Genomic DNA, 18,229 nt, shown 5'->3' with positions numbered 1-18,229 from the left:
AGGCCACTATCACATTCAAATGCTCCACAGATTTGGATATTGTACGCCGCGCCCAGATAGCCAAATGGAGACTGTGAATGAGACCATATTCAAACTCTGTAATGTGCTGATAACGCTGTTCCATAACAGTATGTGGCAGATCCATGTATTTTACAGTGATCATACAACATCTGACCATGTTTACGTCCCTTCTATACCCTACCACGGCTGGTAACAACGCCAAACACGAAAAACACTAAAGCACTTTGTGACTGTTCTCCTTGTCACAGGGGAATTGAAATTTTATCATTTATGTATCCACTAATGGTGTGCACGTATGTGAAACTACGTAGACATCCGATCACGTCTTCTGGATTCTTCACTTCTTTTCGCACACAGTGTATAGACCTTGTTTAAACATGTTGTGGTTTCTGTGGCTTTCTGGATTTTGCGCACTATAGCTGATTTCGTTCACAGTTCGTCATTGGTAAGCATAGAGAACTTAATGTAGGAAAATTATTTACACCAAAAATTTATGACCGGCTATGTTAAACTTATGGTTGGCATTAAATTATTATTCTATGTGAAAGACAGTGTGTGTGTCTGTGTGTGTGTGTGTGTGTGTGTGTGTGTGTGTGTGTGTGTGCGCGTGCGTGCGTGCGTGTGCGCCAGCTCGTTTTGGGTTTAGTGTGTCTGACAGCTCTTTGAGGACAGAGAGCAGAGTTACATTGCAGGGAGATATGTATTCCTTTCCTTCTACTATGGCATTCTGTGTATCATAATTTTCTTCAATTATTAGGATCTCTGTGGAGCTGTTCCTGCATTTGAGAGTTTTTGGGTCAGTGTTGACGTTTGTTGGTCTGTGGACCTTATTCGTAAGGTTTTATACGAGTGCAGAATGACACCTGCTAGTTTTTAGTGCTCTCCTGTGTTCTGTGTATCTAATATTGAAATTTCTGCTTGTCCGACCAATACAAATTGAACTGCAGTCTTGACATATCATCTGATAAATACCAGATCTACTGTGTTTGTCTAAGTTGGTATTGGCTGTCGCCGGCCGGAGTGGCGGAGCGATTCTAGGCGCTACAGTCTGGAACCGCGCGACCGCTACGGTCGCAGGTTCGAATCCTGCCTCGGGCATGGATTTGTGTGATGTCCTTAGGTTAGTTAGGTTTAAGTAGTTGTAAGTTCTAGGGGACTGATGACCTCAGCGGTTAAGTCCCATAGTGCTCAGAGCCATTTTTTGTATTGTCTGTCTTTAGTTTCCTTCGTAGTGAGTTATCTGTTCTGTAGGCTATTTTCAGTCTTTGGTTTTTGAATATGATTCCTATCCTGCGAGTTCTTTGTTGCTATAAGTGAGAACGTACCATTTGTTGTTGGAGATACTTGTTATTGTGTGGTTATGTGTGAGTCCTGTGTGTTTGTGTTCTGCGTGTTTATCTTTTGTGTGTCTGTGTTTGCACAGTGGTGACAATCCTTTTTGTGATAAGTGCCCCTTTCATCTTTTTGTTAATTTTGTGATTCAGTTTGTCTATAACGCTTGTATCGTATCTGTTCTCAAGAGCTATTTGTTTGATTATCTGTAGTTTATTTTTGTAGTTGCCTTCAATGTGTAAAGTCAAGGAAGCTTCCTTTGACCTCACAATATACAGGCAGAACAGTCAACATCAATTTTCCATGTACAGGAAACTCACCACCACAAGCACAGCCACACACAGAAACACAAATCACCCAATAATACACAGACAAGCTGCCTTCCAATACATACTCCGCAGACTGAACGAAGCTACACTCAGTGATGACAACTACAAAAATTAGCTACAGATAATCAAACAAATAGCAATTGGAAATGGATATGACACAAACATTACAGTCAAAATGAACTACAAGAGCCAACGGCCTTGCCTAATTGAATACATTGGTTCTCGTCACTGAATTTAAGCAACTTCGCTCATCGGTGGTGGCATAAAATCTTTGCGTCAACGTCGTGGATTAAATTCCAAACCTCTCTGCAGAATATTATGAAGTGGTGGGCACGTCACACTGTTGATGGTGATCTATCGATTTGATGGGGATGTTAAGCTCACTGGCCCCCTCCGTGCAATTCGAGAGGAGTATGCTATGTGCGGGTATTCTCCATTCGTCTCTGCTCCACTCATATACTTCCCTACGGCGTCACATCACCAGGGAGCATTCAGTCTCGCTATGGTCAGTAGTCATAGTAGTTTGGCTCAGCCGGCCGAAGTGGCCGTGCGGTTAAAGGCGCTGCAATCTGGAACCGCAAGACCGCTACGGTCGCAGGTTCGAATCCTGCCTCGGGCATGGATGTTTGTGATGTCCTTAGGTTAGTTAGGTTTAACAAGTTCTAGGGGACTAATGACCTCAGCAGTTGAGTCCCATAGTGCTCAGAGCCATTTGAACCATTTTTGAAGTTTGGCTCATCAGACTACATGCGCACATCACGTCCCAAAAACTATCACAGATGACATAAAATATTATTCTTATACAACGTTAGCTGATTGTTATCGACTAAAAACAATATTTTACTTACCCACTGTTAAGCTCAAATGTAGTCGCCGAAGATCCATGATGAAGTATTAGGCTCAGCCCTGCATGAGATCGTAGTCTCCCATCTGCTAGATTTACGGACGCTCGAAGTTGTTTACCTGGAAAATAATCTTAATATTGAGACCCCTAAGTTACTGCAGTTTAAATTTGCATGAACGTCATGTATGTTGTTACGCCAATAGTGCTGTACAAAAACGATCATACGCAAGTCTGCAAAGACAAATAAACGGAATAAATGAGTGGTATTTCTACTTTTTTTATTTGATTAGTTTATAGGTTTCACTCGGATTGCTCACAATCATTGTATTCACAGAGGGAACAAATGATACTTAACTTCTGCTCATTTTCGATACCTGGAGATGGTCCTCAAACATTCGCCTTAATGTTGCAGATATTAAATTTCAGGCAATGTAGCAGATTAAATTTGAATATGTCAGCTTCATAACTGTCATTACAAAACCTCTGATTTATAATATGTTCCATATGGTGTCCAGAAATGCGACGTCGGCAACCTACATATAACAGCATTGAATCACAGACGTGACTAGTACTTGCCGCATCACCTCTCAGTTCCTACAACTTACTGATACTGATGTTGCTTGAACTGCTCTTATTTACTCGTAAGATTGTAAACATCATGAATTTCAGTTATGACTCTTTTTTAAGCTATATAAATTTTAATCGACGAAGAATTTTAGATACAAATAAAATTTTTATTTTAATGAAGGGGGTCCCACAAGCAGAATATGGTTCTTTAGAAGTAGAATCTCCATCCATAGTAATCTAATTGAATTAGGTCTACTTCCTGAGAGCTTCGTGAAAACATTTAAAAGTAAATGAAGACCTCGGCTGTAAACAACGGAAGGGGATGGTCGATTAAAAACAGAGTTATTGTATATAGAACATGGTTAAGTGATGTGTTTTATTCACATAGTTGACAGTTCCACGATAAACTGAGAAATGGCAGCTCTATATCCAGTTTCAAATTCGCGCTAATGGCAACTTCGTCAGGACGTGTGCATGTAAACAGTGGTAAGGGCCAGAACTGCAGGTGGTAGTAATGTCTGTAGTGTTCGTGCTAGGAAAATACTCTTCAGCGACAATTCTTACGATCTGAGGATGATGTGGCTACGACTCAGCCAAAGATGCGGAATATGTTCGGGACGAAAATACATTTCAGAAGTTATTGCCGATCAGTAAATGTGAATATTTATTTTATCGAGTAACAATGTTAAGTTGTGCCCCTTACCGTAGTTTACATGAACTTACTTGACACAGAGATGATAGAAATGTTAAGGGCCGTACTTAGCATTTGATCAATGTCAATCTCAATCTTAACATAAAAAGCTGAAACAATTCGGACCTTTTAAACTTATGTTTTGGCGGGGTCTCGCAGCAATGTTTCGTTAATGCGCCCAGCAAGTAAAGAGTGGTAAGTCAATGCCAACCCATGTTAATTGCACTCAGTTAGCAAGTAAACATTTTTAAATACCAATTGATGGATATTTCAGAATAAAATTTTGGGTAGAATTTACCCTTTTAAAAATATTTCGTTACTGTAAATATACATTGCATGTACTCGAAATAACGTATTTATGAGATTTTATTGAAAATTTACCATGCAATTCCTCAAAACAACGAACTTGCCCCTTACCACTCTTACAGCCGAGTTCTTCAACTATAACTAAATTTTATCTGAAATACACTCGTGTTCAGAAGAAACAGAACATCTTGAACAACTAGAGATAGGATGTTCATATTCACAAGACACGTACTTTAGTATATTCTGCAGAAAGGGTAACATTTAAATCACTTCAGTTCAGCATGTGTCCTGTTGCCTAGTAGGCACAGGGTCCACCATGGGCCCTCATAATTTGCTCCAGCGCAACGGCATCGACACGTATAAGGCGTGAATGACGTCCTGTGGTATAACCATCCACACTGCATTCACCTGGTTCCAAAGTTCATCTGTGGTGACTGGCATTGGGTCACAGCACTGCGCCCGTCGTTTTCCCACACCCCACACATATACGATTGACGACAAGTTGGGTGATCTGGCAGCCCCGGGCAAAGCGCTGACACCCTGTGACACCAATAAGGCACGTGTTCGTACAGCACCATATAGTCGTGCATTGTCTTGCAGAAAACTGGCGTCTGTCGTATAACTACGGGTCGCAGTGAGTCGTTCACATAGATCACTCTAGTCATAACGCCGTGGAACCCAACAAATTCGGTTTGTCGCAGTACCTAACAGCTAAAATGGTTGAAATACCTCTGAGCACTATGGGACTTAACATCTGAGGTCGTCAGTCCCCTAGACTTAGATCTACTTAAACCTAACTAACCTAAGGACATCACACACATCCATACCCGAGGCAGGATTCGAACCTGCGACCGTAGCAGCAGCGCAGTTCCGGACTTAATCGCCTATTACCGCTCGGCCACGTACCCAGTAGCATCCCATACCATAAGGCCTTGAGTTGGCGCTGTATTTCGTGTGTGAATGCAGTCACTGTGATGCCGCTGCCTCTGTCTGCGGCGAACCAAAATGCGGCCATCATTTTCAAATAAACAGAACCTGGATTCGTCCGAAAACACTATCTGATGCCATTCCTGTCCCCAGTGACGTCATTCCACACACCACTACCATCTAGCATGTTTCTGCACATTCGTCAAGGGTAGCAGAAGAAGTGGACGACGCGCACGTAATCCAAGCCGTAATAAACGGCGGCGAACTATCACACCAGACAGTGTACGATGTGTTCCACTGTTCCACCGTTGCGCCACAGGCGAGTAGGACGCAGATCTGTCCTGCAATGCCATTCGGATATGGTGTCGATCTTCTTGGGGGGTGGTCCGGGAGGTGCGACCTGACCCATCTCGTCGTGTTCTACGGCCTTCCCTGAATCATTCGGCAGACACCCGTTGCCCCGCCGAAACACTTCGTCCCACACGAGCAGCAGTTTCCCGGATGGATGCACTACGTTCTCACGTGCCAATAATGCCTCTTTCAAACTCACTAATTTGACGGTACCATTCACGCAGACGTCTTCGAGGCATCCTGCGTGTCTGCTCAGGTCAAGCTGATCCATTACCTTCGGTTTATAGCAACAACGAGAGCCGCAGGCACACTTTACCGATAGATGGTTGACGCCGCGATATCGATGTTGACCTTGAGCATGCAGGCCGACATGTTTCAAATGCTAATCCTTTCTGCAGAACATATTAATGTAAATTTCCTGTGAATATGGACGTCCTACCTCTAGTCGTTCAAGGTGTTCTATTTTTTCTGCACATGAGTATATAAATATGACAGATGCCTACATAAAACAGTAATTTTCTGCATTTTCTTGAAAGATTATCTCCGGGGTTTCGACTGGATGTTTTAATTATCGCAACCTTAATTAACGTGTAACCATTTGATTACATCACTCTGCGTAAATTGAGGCAGTTTCACACCCTGCATCATCCGCAATCTAATGTGTGGCATAATAAAAGTAATTAAAGAGTATTATCAAAACCACCACGTCTCTGGTGCGACGAGATACCTTTATGTGGCAATTCCCCCCACAAATCCCATTGTGTCATTGTGATTATTACATCAATCTGTCTCATTTCATAGTAGGAGAATTCAGTCTTAATGTAAAACAGAGACAAATTTCTTTAAAGTGTTTTGCACCAAACGGCTCAAAATTCTATGCATAATTATATACTGGTGTGCTAAGAATATGTTCTGTATAACGAAAACAAGCTTTAAATGAGGAGTAAATATAAGTAAGAAACCAAAGAGATTCCAGTCTGCAGGAACCAGTTACTTTTTATTACGATCTTTGCGTGTGCCTGTACAGCAGTTTTGAAATTATATCAGGCCATATGTACAAATGGGATAGCTCTTCTTACGTGTTGCTAAGAAAGAGAGAGAACATTGCTGGATAACTGGGCTCGAAGGATCGTTTACTGAACGAAACGCAACGCAGAACTGTTAGCACATCGGAGGTGGGTGATATCCAGAGGCTGACAGCTGAACAAATATTCGTACTTCCGTTGACCATAGAGTGCAGCAGCATCTTCTAACTACATATTTCTCACGCAAAATGTTCAGCTACAGACACCCAAGGTTTACGTGAGTGACATTTGCTTTTACACACATGAGAGAATGTAACACATCTAACATCTCCCTGTGATGGGCCCACTAAAATAGCAATATAAAGTATTTCACATTACAGGCTAGCCTGCGACACTTTGTTTCAAAAAGTATAGGTACGGAAGGATTCGAACAGTTCAGATATTTTTCGCACTTGTGAACAAACAATGTTGCCGAGTGGTGTTTCCTACACTCGACAACACATGAGATCACCTTGTGTAAAATCAGTATTTATTGTCAAGTATGTTTTTGAGTACTAGAGTAGAACTCAGGAGTTTACATTTGCGAAAAAGGACGACATTTAATGTAGTGACCAACAGTACCGGCCGGTACCTTGTAGAGGTATTTTTCGTATTTAAGGAACCGTTTTTTATTTCAGTTAAACTCAGGAATGGTCGTACCTCTCATAAATAGCGCTTTCTTACTGTTGATACTGTTAGTCGACGCTGCAGAGATTCCTGAATATCATCAGTCATTTTCATCGCATTAATGGATAAAAATTGCAAGGTTTTTACTGTTTTCCTCCGAAGAAAACTGTTGTAATTACAGTTCATAACTTTAGATCTTTCATTTTAAATCATGAATGGTTTTTTTTCCTACTCAAAATCGCTTATGCACCAAACATTTATAGGTCTAAATTTCGTACAGTAATTATTTTGTATATCATGCTGTATTTTACAGAACAAACATATGCTGAAACACGTTTGATAACTAGAAAAATTTTGTTGTTTGTATAATCAGGCGGAACCTAGCTCTCACAGTAATCTAAAATACTGAAAAATTGTAATTAGCATACACACGGAAAAAGCGTCGTACATCTGCTAACAAAACATTAAGAATCGTCTTTCAGGGCAAAAACTACCAGTATTCTTATGCACCTTACTTGTCTGTCCCATAGAGATGGTCCAGATAAAATTGGGCAAATAACAGCTCACACAGAAGCGTAAAAGCAGTCATTTGTCCTACACATCACGCGCGAATTGAACTGATTTGTGATTTTCTGTCGGAAAGGTCACAGTTCGTAGTGAGAGACGGAAAGTTGTCGAGAGAAAGGGAAGTGAATTTGGGGTTTTCTAAGGAAGTATTATGGACTCACCGCTGTTACTAATATATAGTCCGCAGCTCGTGGTCGTGCGGTAGCGTTCTCGCTTCCCGCGCCCGGGTTCCCGGGTTCGATTCCCGGCGGGGTCAGGGATTTTCTCTGCCTCGTAATGACTGGGTGTTGTGTGATGTCCTTAGGTTAGTTAGGTTTAAGTAGTTCTAAGTTCTAGGGGACTGACGACCATAGCTGTTAAGTCCCATAGTGCTCAGAGCCATTTGAACCATTTGAACTAATCTATATAAACGATTTAGGAGACAATCTGAACAGCCCTCTTAGACTGTTTACAGATCATGCTGTCATTTACTATCTACTTAAGGCATCAGAAGATCAGATTGAAATGTATAATGAAATTACAATTACATCAATACCATTAGCTGCTGACAGCCGTTGATATTCACAAAAGGGGACAGTCGAAAATTTGTGCCCCGACCGGGACTCGAACCCGGGATCTCCTGCTTAAATGGCAGACGCTCTATCCATCTGTTTTTTTATCTCATTTTGTTCGCTTTTGTTCGTTGCATCTGCTCGGGGCAGACGTCGTAAGACATCCGTTTAAGTTCGTTGTTGATCGATTAAATCAGTTTTTTTTTTTTTTATTACAGAAGGCAGCTAACCCTCTGACCGAACACGCTGAGCCACCGTGACGGCGCCCATCTGAGCCACTGCTGGATTTATCTCCGGCAGCCTCCGCGTGAGACCCACATTCTCAACTTATAGTCCACACACTACATTCGTAGTGCCCCTGCCTTTATACCCATTACTCGCGGCAGACAATCCACCGAGTCCCATAAGAGTGCTGGCAATTCGTGCGCATCCGCACTGAAGAAGGTCATCAGCCGGTTAGCCTTAACGATATGAAGATGGCATCTGTTCTTTCGGAGATGACTGGGCTTATCAGATATGATATTCTGTGTATAGATAATATATAATCACAATATACAAAACACAGTGGTCGTATTTAATGATAATAGTAAAGAATTCCCTGAAGTTCTGCAGCTATAACCTGTAGGAAGACAGCAACGCCAGAAGATTGTAGGGAAATCAAATGGTTCAAATGACTATGAGCACTATGGGACTTAACATCTGTGGTCATCAGTCCCCTAGAACTTAGAACTACTTAAACCTAACTAACCTAAGGACATCACACACATCTATGCCCGAGGCAGGATTCTAACCTGCGACCGTAGCAGTCGCGCGGTTCCGGACTGAGTGCCTAGAACCGCTAGACCACCGCGGCAGGCATTGTAGGGAAATGAAATTGACCATGAGCGTAAATAAACGTACTATTGCTGATGTTATGCATAAGAAAAGAGAGTCACTGCTATTTCTTCGGATGTTGTGCTGCGTCTTATGGTGTTACGGAGTCTCCATGTCAATAAATTCTAATGTGGCAACATTACATTGCGATTTATCACGCTTTGAAATGTTTTCAGGGATGAAATCGTTTTTTTTTTTTACTTTCTGATACAATATTTTTAAACTTCTTTCATAGGCAAAATATAATTATTTGCACATAACCATTTTCCGTCATAGCTACTAGTAGCACAGTTTCCAGCATAACTGGTTTTAAATGAGTACTAGGGCTCGATGAGCTGAGTAATCCTGACGAAATGACTCACGTTGTGATATATAAATCTTATCTGTAGTTGAAAATGGCTCTAAATATGCATACATCTAACGCATTGATTCCCAGATTTATCTAGACAGCATTTGTCTTGCAAATATATCGCCACACAGGCACATAAGTTAGCCCTACAGTATTAATCTTTTATCTTGATATTCGCAAACACATTAAGCTCCTCTTACTAGTTTGATTTCAATAATTTGATGTTTGTGGAACTTAGGTACGAAAAGTAAATTATTCTCCTTTGACATATTTTGATTTTCATCACTGCTGTTACCAATAAATAAATACATGTAATTTTACAGTTTAGCACTCAGTACAAAATCTAAACAAGGCATTATACAAAGGTCGGGAAACAGTCCTTCCTGGATTTGCAGTAACTATGTTCACCATTATTGGGTTAATGGCAGTTATTCAGTCATCACATCGACTGACCATCATTACCCCAATAGTACCTACCAACTATTCAGGGTAATGGCGGTCACCAGAATCGAGGTAATGCCACTCATCGTGTGAACTGACTATCATTATCCAGTTGCATCTGCCGTGCATTCGGGATAATGATGTTCACCATGATTGAGGTAATGTAAATCACCAGATCAACTAACAATCATTACCCCCAATAGTATCCACCAAATGTTTGGGGCAATGCTGAGCACCATTAATGAGGCAATAGTGATCACCGCGTCAACTGACCATCATTATCCCAACTGTATCCATGATGTTTTGTAGAGGTGGTGGTCACCCTGAGCGAATCATCATGTCAACTGACCATCATTACACCAATAGTATCTGCCATTCACTGAGAGTAATGATGGTGACTATGATCAGGGTAATGGCAGTCACCATGTCAACTGGCAATCATTGCCCCAACAGTTTCCACCACGTGTTTGGGGTTATGATGGCCACCATGCTTGAGGTAATGGCAGTCACCTTGTCAATTGACCCTCATTACCTCAATAGTATCCAGCTTGTGTTTGGGGTAATGGTAGTCACCATGATCAAGAGAAAATGGTAGTCACCTTTTCAAGTAACCAACATGCCACCCCCCCCCTCCCAAATACTATCTAGGACGTAACGGTTGACACCATGTAAACTGACCATCATTGTCCCACCCAGCCATATGCAAGGTAATAGTGGTCACCCTGTAAATCAGTAGTTGCCAACCTTCCGGAGACCATTATCTCTGATAGTTTAGGTGACAATAAAACATTGTGGCGTTGGTCATTTAAGGAGGTTCGGTGAGGATATGGAATCATTCCACAAGAACTGACCTTGGAGAGCGAACTCGAAACTTTTCACACTGAGAGACCACACCTCGTGATTTAATGATTAAAGCATCTACATCTACATCTACATCCATACTCCGCAAACCACCTGACGGTGATTGGCGGAGGGTACCTTGAGTACCTCTATCGGTTCTCTCTTCTATTCCAGTCTCGTATTGTTCGTGGAAAGAAGGATTGTCGGTATGCCTCTGTGTGGGCTCTAATCTCTCTGATTATCCTCATGGTCTCTTCGCGAGATATATGTAGGAGCGCCTAGAACCGCACGGCCACACAGGCCGGCGATAGAGAAACAATTAAAATCGCTCAAAAGAGGAAAGGCCGCTGGACCTGATGGGATACCAGTTCGATTTTACACAGAGTACGCGAAGGAACTTGCCCCCCTTCTTACAGCGGTGTACCGTAGGTCTCTAGAATAGCGTAGCGTTCCAAAGGATTGGAAAAGGGCACAAGTCATTCCCGTTTTCAAGAAGGGACGTCGAACTGATGTGCAGAACTATAGACCTATAGCCCTAACGTCGATCAGTTGTAAAATTTTGGAACACGTATTATGTTCGAGTATAATGACTTTTCTGGAGACTAGAAATCTACTCTGTAGGAATCAGCATGGGTTTAGAAAAAGACTATCGTGTGAAACCCAGCTCGCACAATTCGTCCACGAGACTCAGAGGGCCATAGACACGGGTTCACAGGTAGATGCCGTGTTTCTTGACTTCCGCAAGGCGTTCGATACAGTTCCCCACAGTCGTTTAACGAACAAAGTAAGAGTATATGGACTATCAGACCAATTGTGTGATTGGATTGAAGAGTTCCTAGATAACAGAACGCAGCATGTCATTCTCAATGGAGAGAAGTCTTCCGAAGTAGGAGTGATTTCAGGTGTGCCGCAGGGGAGTGTCGTAGGACCGTTGCTATTCATAATATACATAAATGACCTTGTGGATGGCATCGGAAGTTCACTGAGGCTTTTTGCGGATGATGCTGTGGTATATCGAGAGGTTGTAACAATGGAAAATTGTACTGAAATGCAGGAGGATCTGCAGCGAATTGACTCATGGTGCAGGGAATGGCAATTGAATCTCAATATAGACAAGTGTAATGTGCTGCGAATACATAGAAAGAAAAATCCCATATCCTTTGGCTACAATATAGCAGGTCAGCAACTGGAAGCAGTTAATTCCATAAATTATCTGGGAGTACGCATTAGGAGTGATTTAAAATGGAATGATCATATAAAGTTGATCGTCGGTAAAGCAGATGCCAGACTGAGATTCATTGGAAGAATCCTAAGGAAATGCAGTCCGAAAACAAAGGAAGTAGGTTACAGTACGCTTGTTCGCCCACTGCTTGAATACTGCTCAGCAGTGTGGGATCCGTACCAGATAGGGTTGATAGAAGAGATAGAGAAGATCCAACGGAGAGCAGCGCGCTTCGTTACAGGATCATTAAGTAATCGCGAAAGCGTTACGGAGATGATAGATAAACTCCAGTGGAAGACTCTGCAGGAGAGACGCTCAGTAGCTCGGTACGGGCTTTTGTTGAAGTTTCGAGAACATACCTTCACCGAGGAGTCAAGCAGTATATTGCTCCCTCCTACGTATATCTCACGAAGAGACCATGAGGATAAAATCAGAGAGATAGAGCCCACACAGAGGCATACCGACAATCCTTCTTTCCACGAACAATACGAGACTGGAATAGAAGGGAGAACCGATAGAGGTACTCAAGGTACCCTCCGCCACACACCGTCAGGTGGTTTGCGCAGTATGGATGTAGATGTACGCTTCTCATCAATGCATTTAATTTAGCAAAATATGACATGCCATGACAGGCATCGGCGACTGTGAACTCACTGACAAAGCGTTTCTGCTTGTTGAAAGAAGCCCAATTAGTCCTGATTTTCTGAGTCGGAGAAACAAGATGTGCTTGGAGATTGTGAAAGTATTGACTTGCTGACTTGGCAGAGAAAAATTGGAAATAAATGCTAGTTACAGCTTTCCACGGGAAATTATTAGTATATTACTATTATCAGTCTAACGTTTTTCACCTAGGGATTGCAACTCAGGGATGGTTTGTTTGTTTGTTTTTTTTTTTTTTTCATTCAATGTCGCAGAATCTGCCAGCAGTCCCTCAAACAAACACCTCAAACACCTGATAATGACGAAATTTAGAGCAGCGGTCGTCGTCTATCTAAAGATCCGCAAAAGACCATAGACTGACTTGAGTTTTTGGGCAATTCATGGTAGGCTGAACAATGTGGCAACGTTGACCATTTCATAAATACTAATGTACAGTAGCCGACAGGAAAATAGACTGCTCAAGGTCACACCCACTGCATGCAGTCTCCAGGCGAGGAGGGCTATGATTCGCTCGTTTCACAGCTTTATTCCCATAAGTTGTAGCAGTGAAGTGGATCCCCGCCAGCTGAATGTTCGGTGTGCCTGTGTGATATCCTGTGTTCTCGTGTGGTTTCAGTCCCCTGTCGAAAGGCGCATTGACTTGTATTTTCGAGTGAACGAAATGGAGAAGCAAGGGCCTACGTGTAGTGCAACAATGGTCGGTGTGTGTAAAGGGACGGCAAGATATTCCAAAAAAATCTAAAATTGCCGTATCGAACGTACTGAAGCTTTGCTGACCTGGTCAACAGTGAAGAAGCCAGATACATCATTAATTCTGCGCAAATCTATAACTGAAAGCAAAAGCCTATGGTATTTCTGAGTTGACTGTAGGCAGCATTAAAAGAGCTGTAATATGGGCAGACGTGAACACATACCTTGATTCGCAAAGAAATAGATATGAAGGAGAAGAAAAATCCACAGAATTTGACGATTTTCATAATAAGCTCGTGCGTAGAACTGTACTTGTTTACTATGACAAAGGAGTGTGTGCGACGGCTAGAAAAATGCGAAGTGATTTCAATGAAAATATTAATTATTGGGTCTCAGAGATCTCCGCTCTTTGTCTGCTCCGTTCACTTGCTTTTCGATTCAGAGTGTGTAATGATGGACGGAAGTTTTTAATGAAACGCAGAGAAACTGCTGCAGCAAGAGCGAAGTTTTTGAGTACTTCGCATTTATGACGTGCTGAGGACAGGCCGGTAGTACAGTTTATGAAACTAGGGTTTCACGAAATCATATCGATAAGTAAATTTGGCACGACTTCAAACGAAACGATGGTTTGAAAGTGCCTACTGGTGGAGATGGCCGACTAATCATCGCCCATGCTGGTTCATTGGACACAGGCTTCAGACCAGAGGCCAAACTTGTTTTTCGTGGTAGTAAAAAATCTTCCCATTCCGATTATCATTCAGACATGAATGGAGATGTTTTTAATAATTCGTTTATTCGACTCTTGTCTGTGCTGGAAGAAGCTTTGTTATCGCAATTAATAATGCCAGCTATCATTCCATTTAAATAGAAAAGCTGTCTCATTCAAACTGGCGCAAGGCAGACAAAATGGAGTTGATGAACAGAAAGAATGTTTCATTTTCAGTCGATGAAACCAAGGCTGACCTTCTATCGAAGGAAGAAATACGTGGTACCAAAAAGACATAACGAATTGTATCTACCGGTAATGAAATGGGACACCAAATGGTACACCTGCCACCTTTCTTTTCCAGTAACATGTTGCTGATCTGGGCTAAAGTTAAACGAGAAATGGCGAAAAAACACTACCTTCAAACTTGCAGATTCCAAACAGGTAACACACGACGCACCAGACAAAGTAACTCAGCAAGACTGTGTGAGGTGCGTAAAACACGCGGAAGCATTGCAAGAACCTGATTTCTGGAGCCAGAGCCTAAGAGACAGCATAGTTTAATCTATGATGGTACACACGGCCGAAACAAGCGACAGTGAACTTGACACGGAATCAGAAGATGTTCCAGTCCGGGTAAGTGAAGGTTATGTGAAGACCATACTCGATTTTTGTCTCTGTTTATTTTAGTTATCCCTTGGATGTACGATACATCTGTCACAAGTGGTAGAAATTAGATTACTCGCTAGAAATTTCTTTTTAAAATGAGAATGTCAGTTCTCCATTTATTAACAGCGGCAGTTTTTTTCTAAAAAAACTGTATCAGGTTTGTTCAGATTCGTATTTCATCTTATCACATTGCCCTCCTTGCCTTATATTTTGAGTGGAAACGCATAAAGTACTTTACTAGATCTAACACAGCATATATGCCTTCTTAAGTCAAGAGCACACGCGGGCAGAAACACTGGAAATAAAACGTTAATTACGGCTAACAGACTAAATTAAAGACGCTCTTTGAGTTTCAAAAATAATTTTAATGCTTTTGGAGAAATTTTCTAGCTAGAAGTTTACTCTTGGTTAACACAAACCTGTCAGTCAGCGACGACAATATAACCAACATATTAGAAAACTGTCGGAATAAAACTCTTCATATTCTTTCATATTTCGTACGATATTTGAAAGCTTACGCTACGTCGAGGCACTATTATGTTTTATCCTGGATGAAGTAAAAAGTAAAGTTTTCATCACAGTTGTAATCCAGAGTGGTTTTAGTTTTTCATTGTAGTAACAAAATAAGTTTCGCAGGCTATGAATACATTACCTTGTGCATTTTGTCAAGTAGTATTCTTAACTACTTTTTTTAATTTTTAGACGTGAACTTGACAGTTGTAGAGACTTGCAGCACTGTACAAAGATAGAATGATCTTCAGCCGTCTGTGTTCATGCTGGCCACTATAGCAACGTTATTTATTAATGAGTTAAATTTGTTATAGTCTAACAACCCGGTCAGTGTCACGTGCAGTTTTTTCTTATATATTTTCCATGTGAAGGCAACAGAAGAGATTGCAAAAAAGACAATCAGAGGCACAACGCCAAAAGAAACATATAGCGAAGTGCCAAAACAAGTAATAGCTGGTTTTTCACTGAGGGTGGCCGCTGATAAATATGGTATAAATTTCATGACGCTCCTGAGGTTCTGCTGGTAATAATATTTTTAGTTACACATAATTCTACATTTATTTAGCTAAAAAACATTATTATACATGAAGTAATTGAGTGAACATTTTAAGATGAATTAATTTTCATATTTATTGCTATTATCCACAACAAATGCAGTGGATCACTATGTAAAAGAACGTTAAATACAAATGTATACAATCTCTTATCACTATTCAGTGAGGAGACATCAACGCAATATTATATTATTATTAATTTCAGACCTTAATCCTGCTGTGTCTAATGTTGGATACCAAAAAGCTCGCTGGGTTTTGTCAGAAAATAAAACCAGCACAGTGTGTTCACAGCTAGAAAACATGAATTCTTCTACTTCCATGTTGCATCTGGGAGATGGTGGAAGTGCAATATGCATCGAAAGACGTTTGTCGTTGAGATAGGAAAGTTGGCACCCAATCGTGAGAGCAAGAAGCATCAACAGCGAATTTGGAGGTGACAGGTTGAGTTATCTGAAGCACTGAAACATATATCTGTCGTCAACGTTCTCAGCTATCAGTTATGGTGAACTTGAGGTTCTCGCAGCAGCATTACATGCAAGATTTATCGTGGCAGAGTGAACAATGTGGACACAGTCGATTTCGAGAATAGTGGTACTGGTTAACGTAATTTTTTCACTTTTAATGTGATTTTATGGTGTATGTGTGAAAAAATTTATAATGTGATTTTGTACCTCGTTTCAGTGTATGTGTGAAAATGTAAAAACACTGTGTAAATGTCCACAGTCAACCAAGTATGCATCTAACTTTCTTTGGAATGTAAACTTTATTATATCTAGAGTATTATTGTATTATTTACGTGTGAAAATATTTTAAAATATTAAACATGAATAAAATAGAAAAACATTGAATGTAAGACCACTGTACAATTTAAACTCTAAATATCCCTTTTCATAGCTAGAGTGTATGTAATAGGGTATGCTGAACAATGTGTGTCAACATGCTTGGTCACGATTGGCTTATTACGAGGGTTACTCGGAAAGTAAGGGAGGCTTGGTCGCGAAATGGAAAACACAGTGAAAATCCGATGAAGTTTTGCATAGGTGTGTTAGGCAGTGTCTCTAGTATGACCATCGATCGCATTACGTCGTTCTTTTTAGTTCTGACCACACAGGGAGCACATAAAGATAACTAGAACAATAGTGTCTCGCGCCAAGTACGAGGCCCTGGTGAGAAATTTCGCCTGAAGCTATGCAGCCAACATTACATAACTGTCGTGCGCTTCCTTCTTCAAGACAACTCACAGCCGCATTCTGCAGGGGCAATGAAATTATACTGCATCGTTTTCAATTGGAAATGTTTGATTACCCACAATACAGCCCCTAATTGTCTCCCTCTGAGTTTCATCTCTGCTCACTTGAACCGCTGGCTATGAAGACAACATTTTGGCACAGACAACGAGCTTTAGGCCAGCGTAGAGAATTGGCGGAAAGCACTGGCGGCTGCCTTCTATAACGCGGGTATTGGAGAGTTGGTACAACGCTACGACAAAGTCTAAGTCGGATCGGACACTATGGAGATAAGTAACTGGAAGTTGTAGCTAACTGTTGCAAATAAAACAGTTTTGATTTTCACTGTGGTTTCGATTTCGGGACCTATCGTTCCTTACTTTCCGAATAACCCTCGTATACTGCATGCAGTCAACCAAGGGTGCGGCTAGCTTTCTTTGGAATGGAAACTCTTGATATTCATACAACTGCTTCTCTTTACTTCAAAGGTTAGTTTAGTTTTCCTCTAGACAGCTATCTTTACCATGTTTCTTCAGCTTTGTATTTGTCCTCTAGCCATTCTTGCTTAGCCACATTGCACTGTCTGTCAGTCTTATTTTTTAGACGTATGTATTCACATTCGCCTGCTTCATTTGCCACATGTTTATAGTTTCTCCTTTCGTCAATTAACTTCGACACCTTCCATGTATCCAGAGCTGCTATTAGGCCTAGTATTTCTACGAACGTAATCCTCTGGTGTCTTCACTATTTTACCCCTCGAATCTATCCATTGGTCTTTAATGTATTCCTTTCCCCCTTTTCAGTCAAATGTTACCTAGTGCAGTTTTGAAACTCTCGCCAAACTATGGTTTCTTCAATTTATCTATACCCTATCGCCTTAATTTCTTACCTTTTTGCTCTTTCTTCAATTTTAATCTGCAATTCCTGATCAATAAATTATGGTCAGAGTCCACGTCTGGAGCAGGATACATCTTACATTGTTTTTTTTATTTTTTTTAATCTGGTTCCTAAATCTCTGTCTTACCATTCTGTAATTAATCTGAAATATTCCAGCGTCCCTATGACTCATCCAAATATTCACCCTTCTTTCATGATTCTTAAACCAAGTGATAGCCATGATTATAGCCGTATTACGTTATATCCAAAAGTCTACCACACAGTTTCCTCTTTCATCCCTTTCTTCCCAATGCATGTTCTCCTGCTATTTTTCATTCTCTGGCTTTTCCTACTACTGACTTCCAGTCATCTATCACTGTTAAATTTTCTTCGGTCTGATGTATCAGAAGAATTTCTTTTATCTCAGCATACATTT

General features: G+C 41.1%; 1 protein-coding gene across 2 annotated transcripts in view; it reads right to left on the bottom strand.

Moving 5' to 3' along the window:
• The window catches only part of LOC126248871 (pancreatic lipase-related protein 2-like), a 148,314-nt gene that overhangs the window by 19,872 nt on the left and 110,213 nt on the right, over nucleotides 1-18,229 (bottom strand). For both annotated transcript variants that reach the window (XM_049950317.1, XM_049950318.1), the window contains one exon: nucleotides 2,531-2,645. In XM_049950317.1, the coding sequence (XP_049806274.1) occupies nucleotides 2,531-2,645 (115 nt within the window). The remainder of the gene's footprint in view (nucleotides 1-2,530; nucleotides 2,646-18,229) is intronic.

Source organism: Schistocerca nitens, chromosome 3, assembly GCF_023898315.1.
Source record: "Schistocerca nitens isolate TAMUIC-IGC-003100 chromosome 3, iqSchNite1.1, whole genome shotgun sequence".
Taxonomy (NCBI): domain Eukaryota; kingdom Metazoa; phylum Arthropoda; class Insecta; order Orthoptera; family Acrididae; genus Schistocerca; species Schistocerca nitens.
The sequence above is the reverse complement of the archived record's forward strand: the minus strand, read 5'-3'. Positions and strand labels throughout refer to the sequence as shown.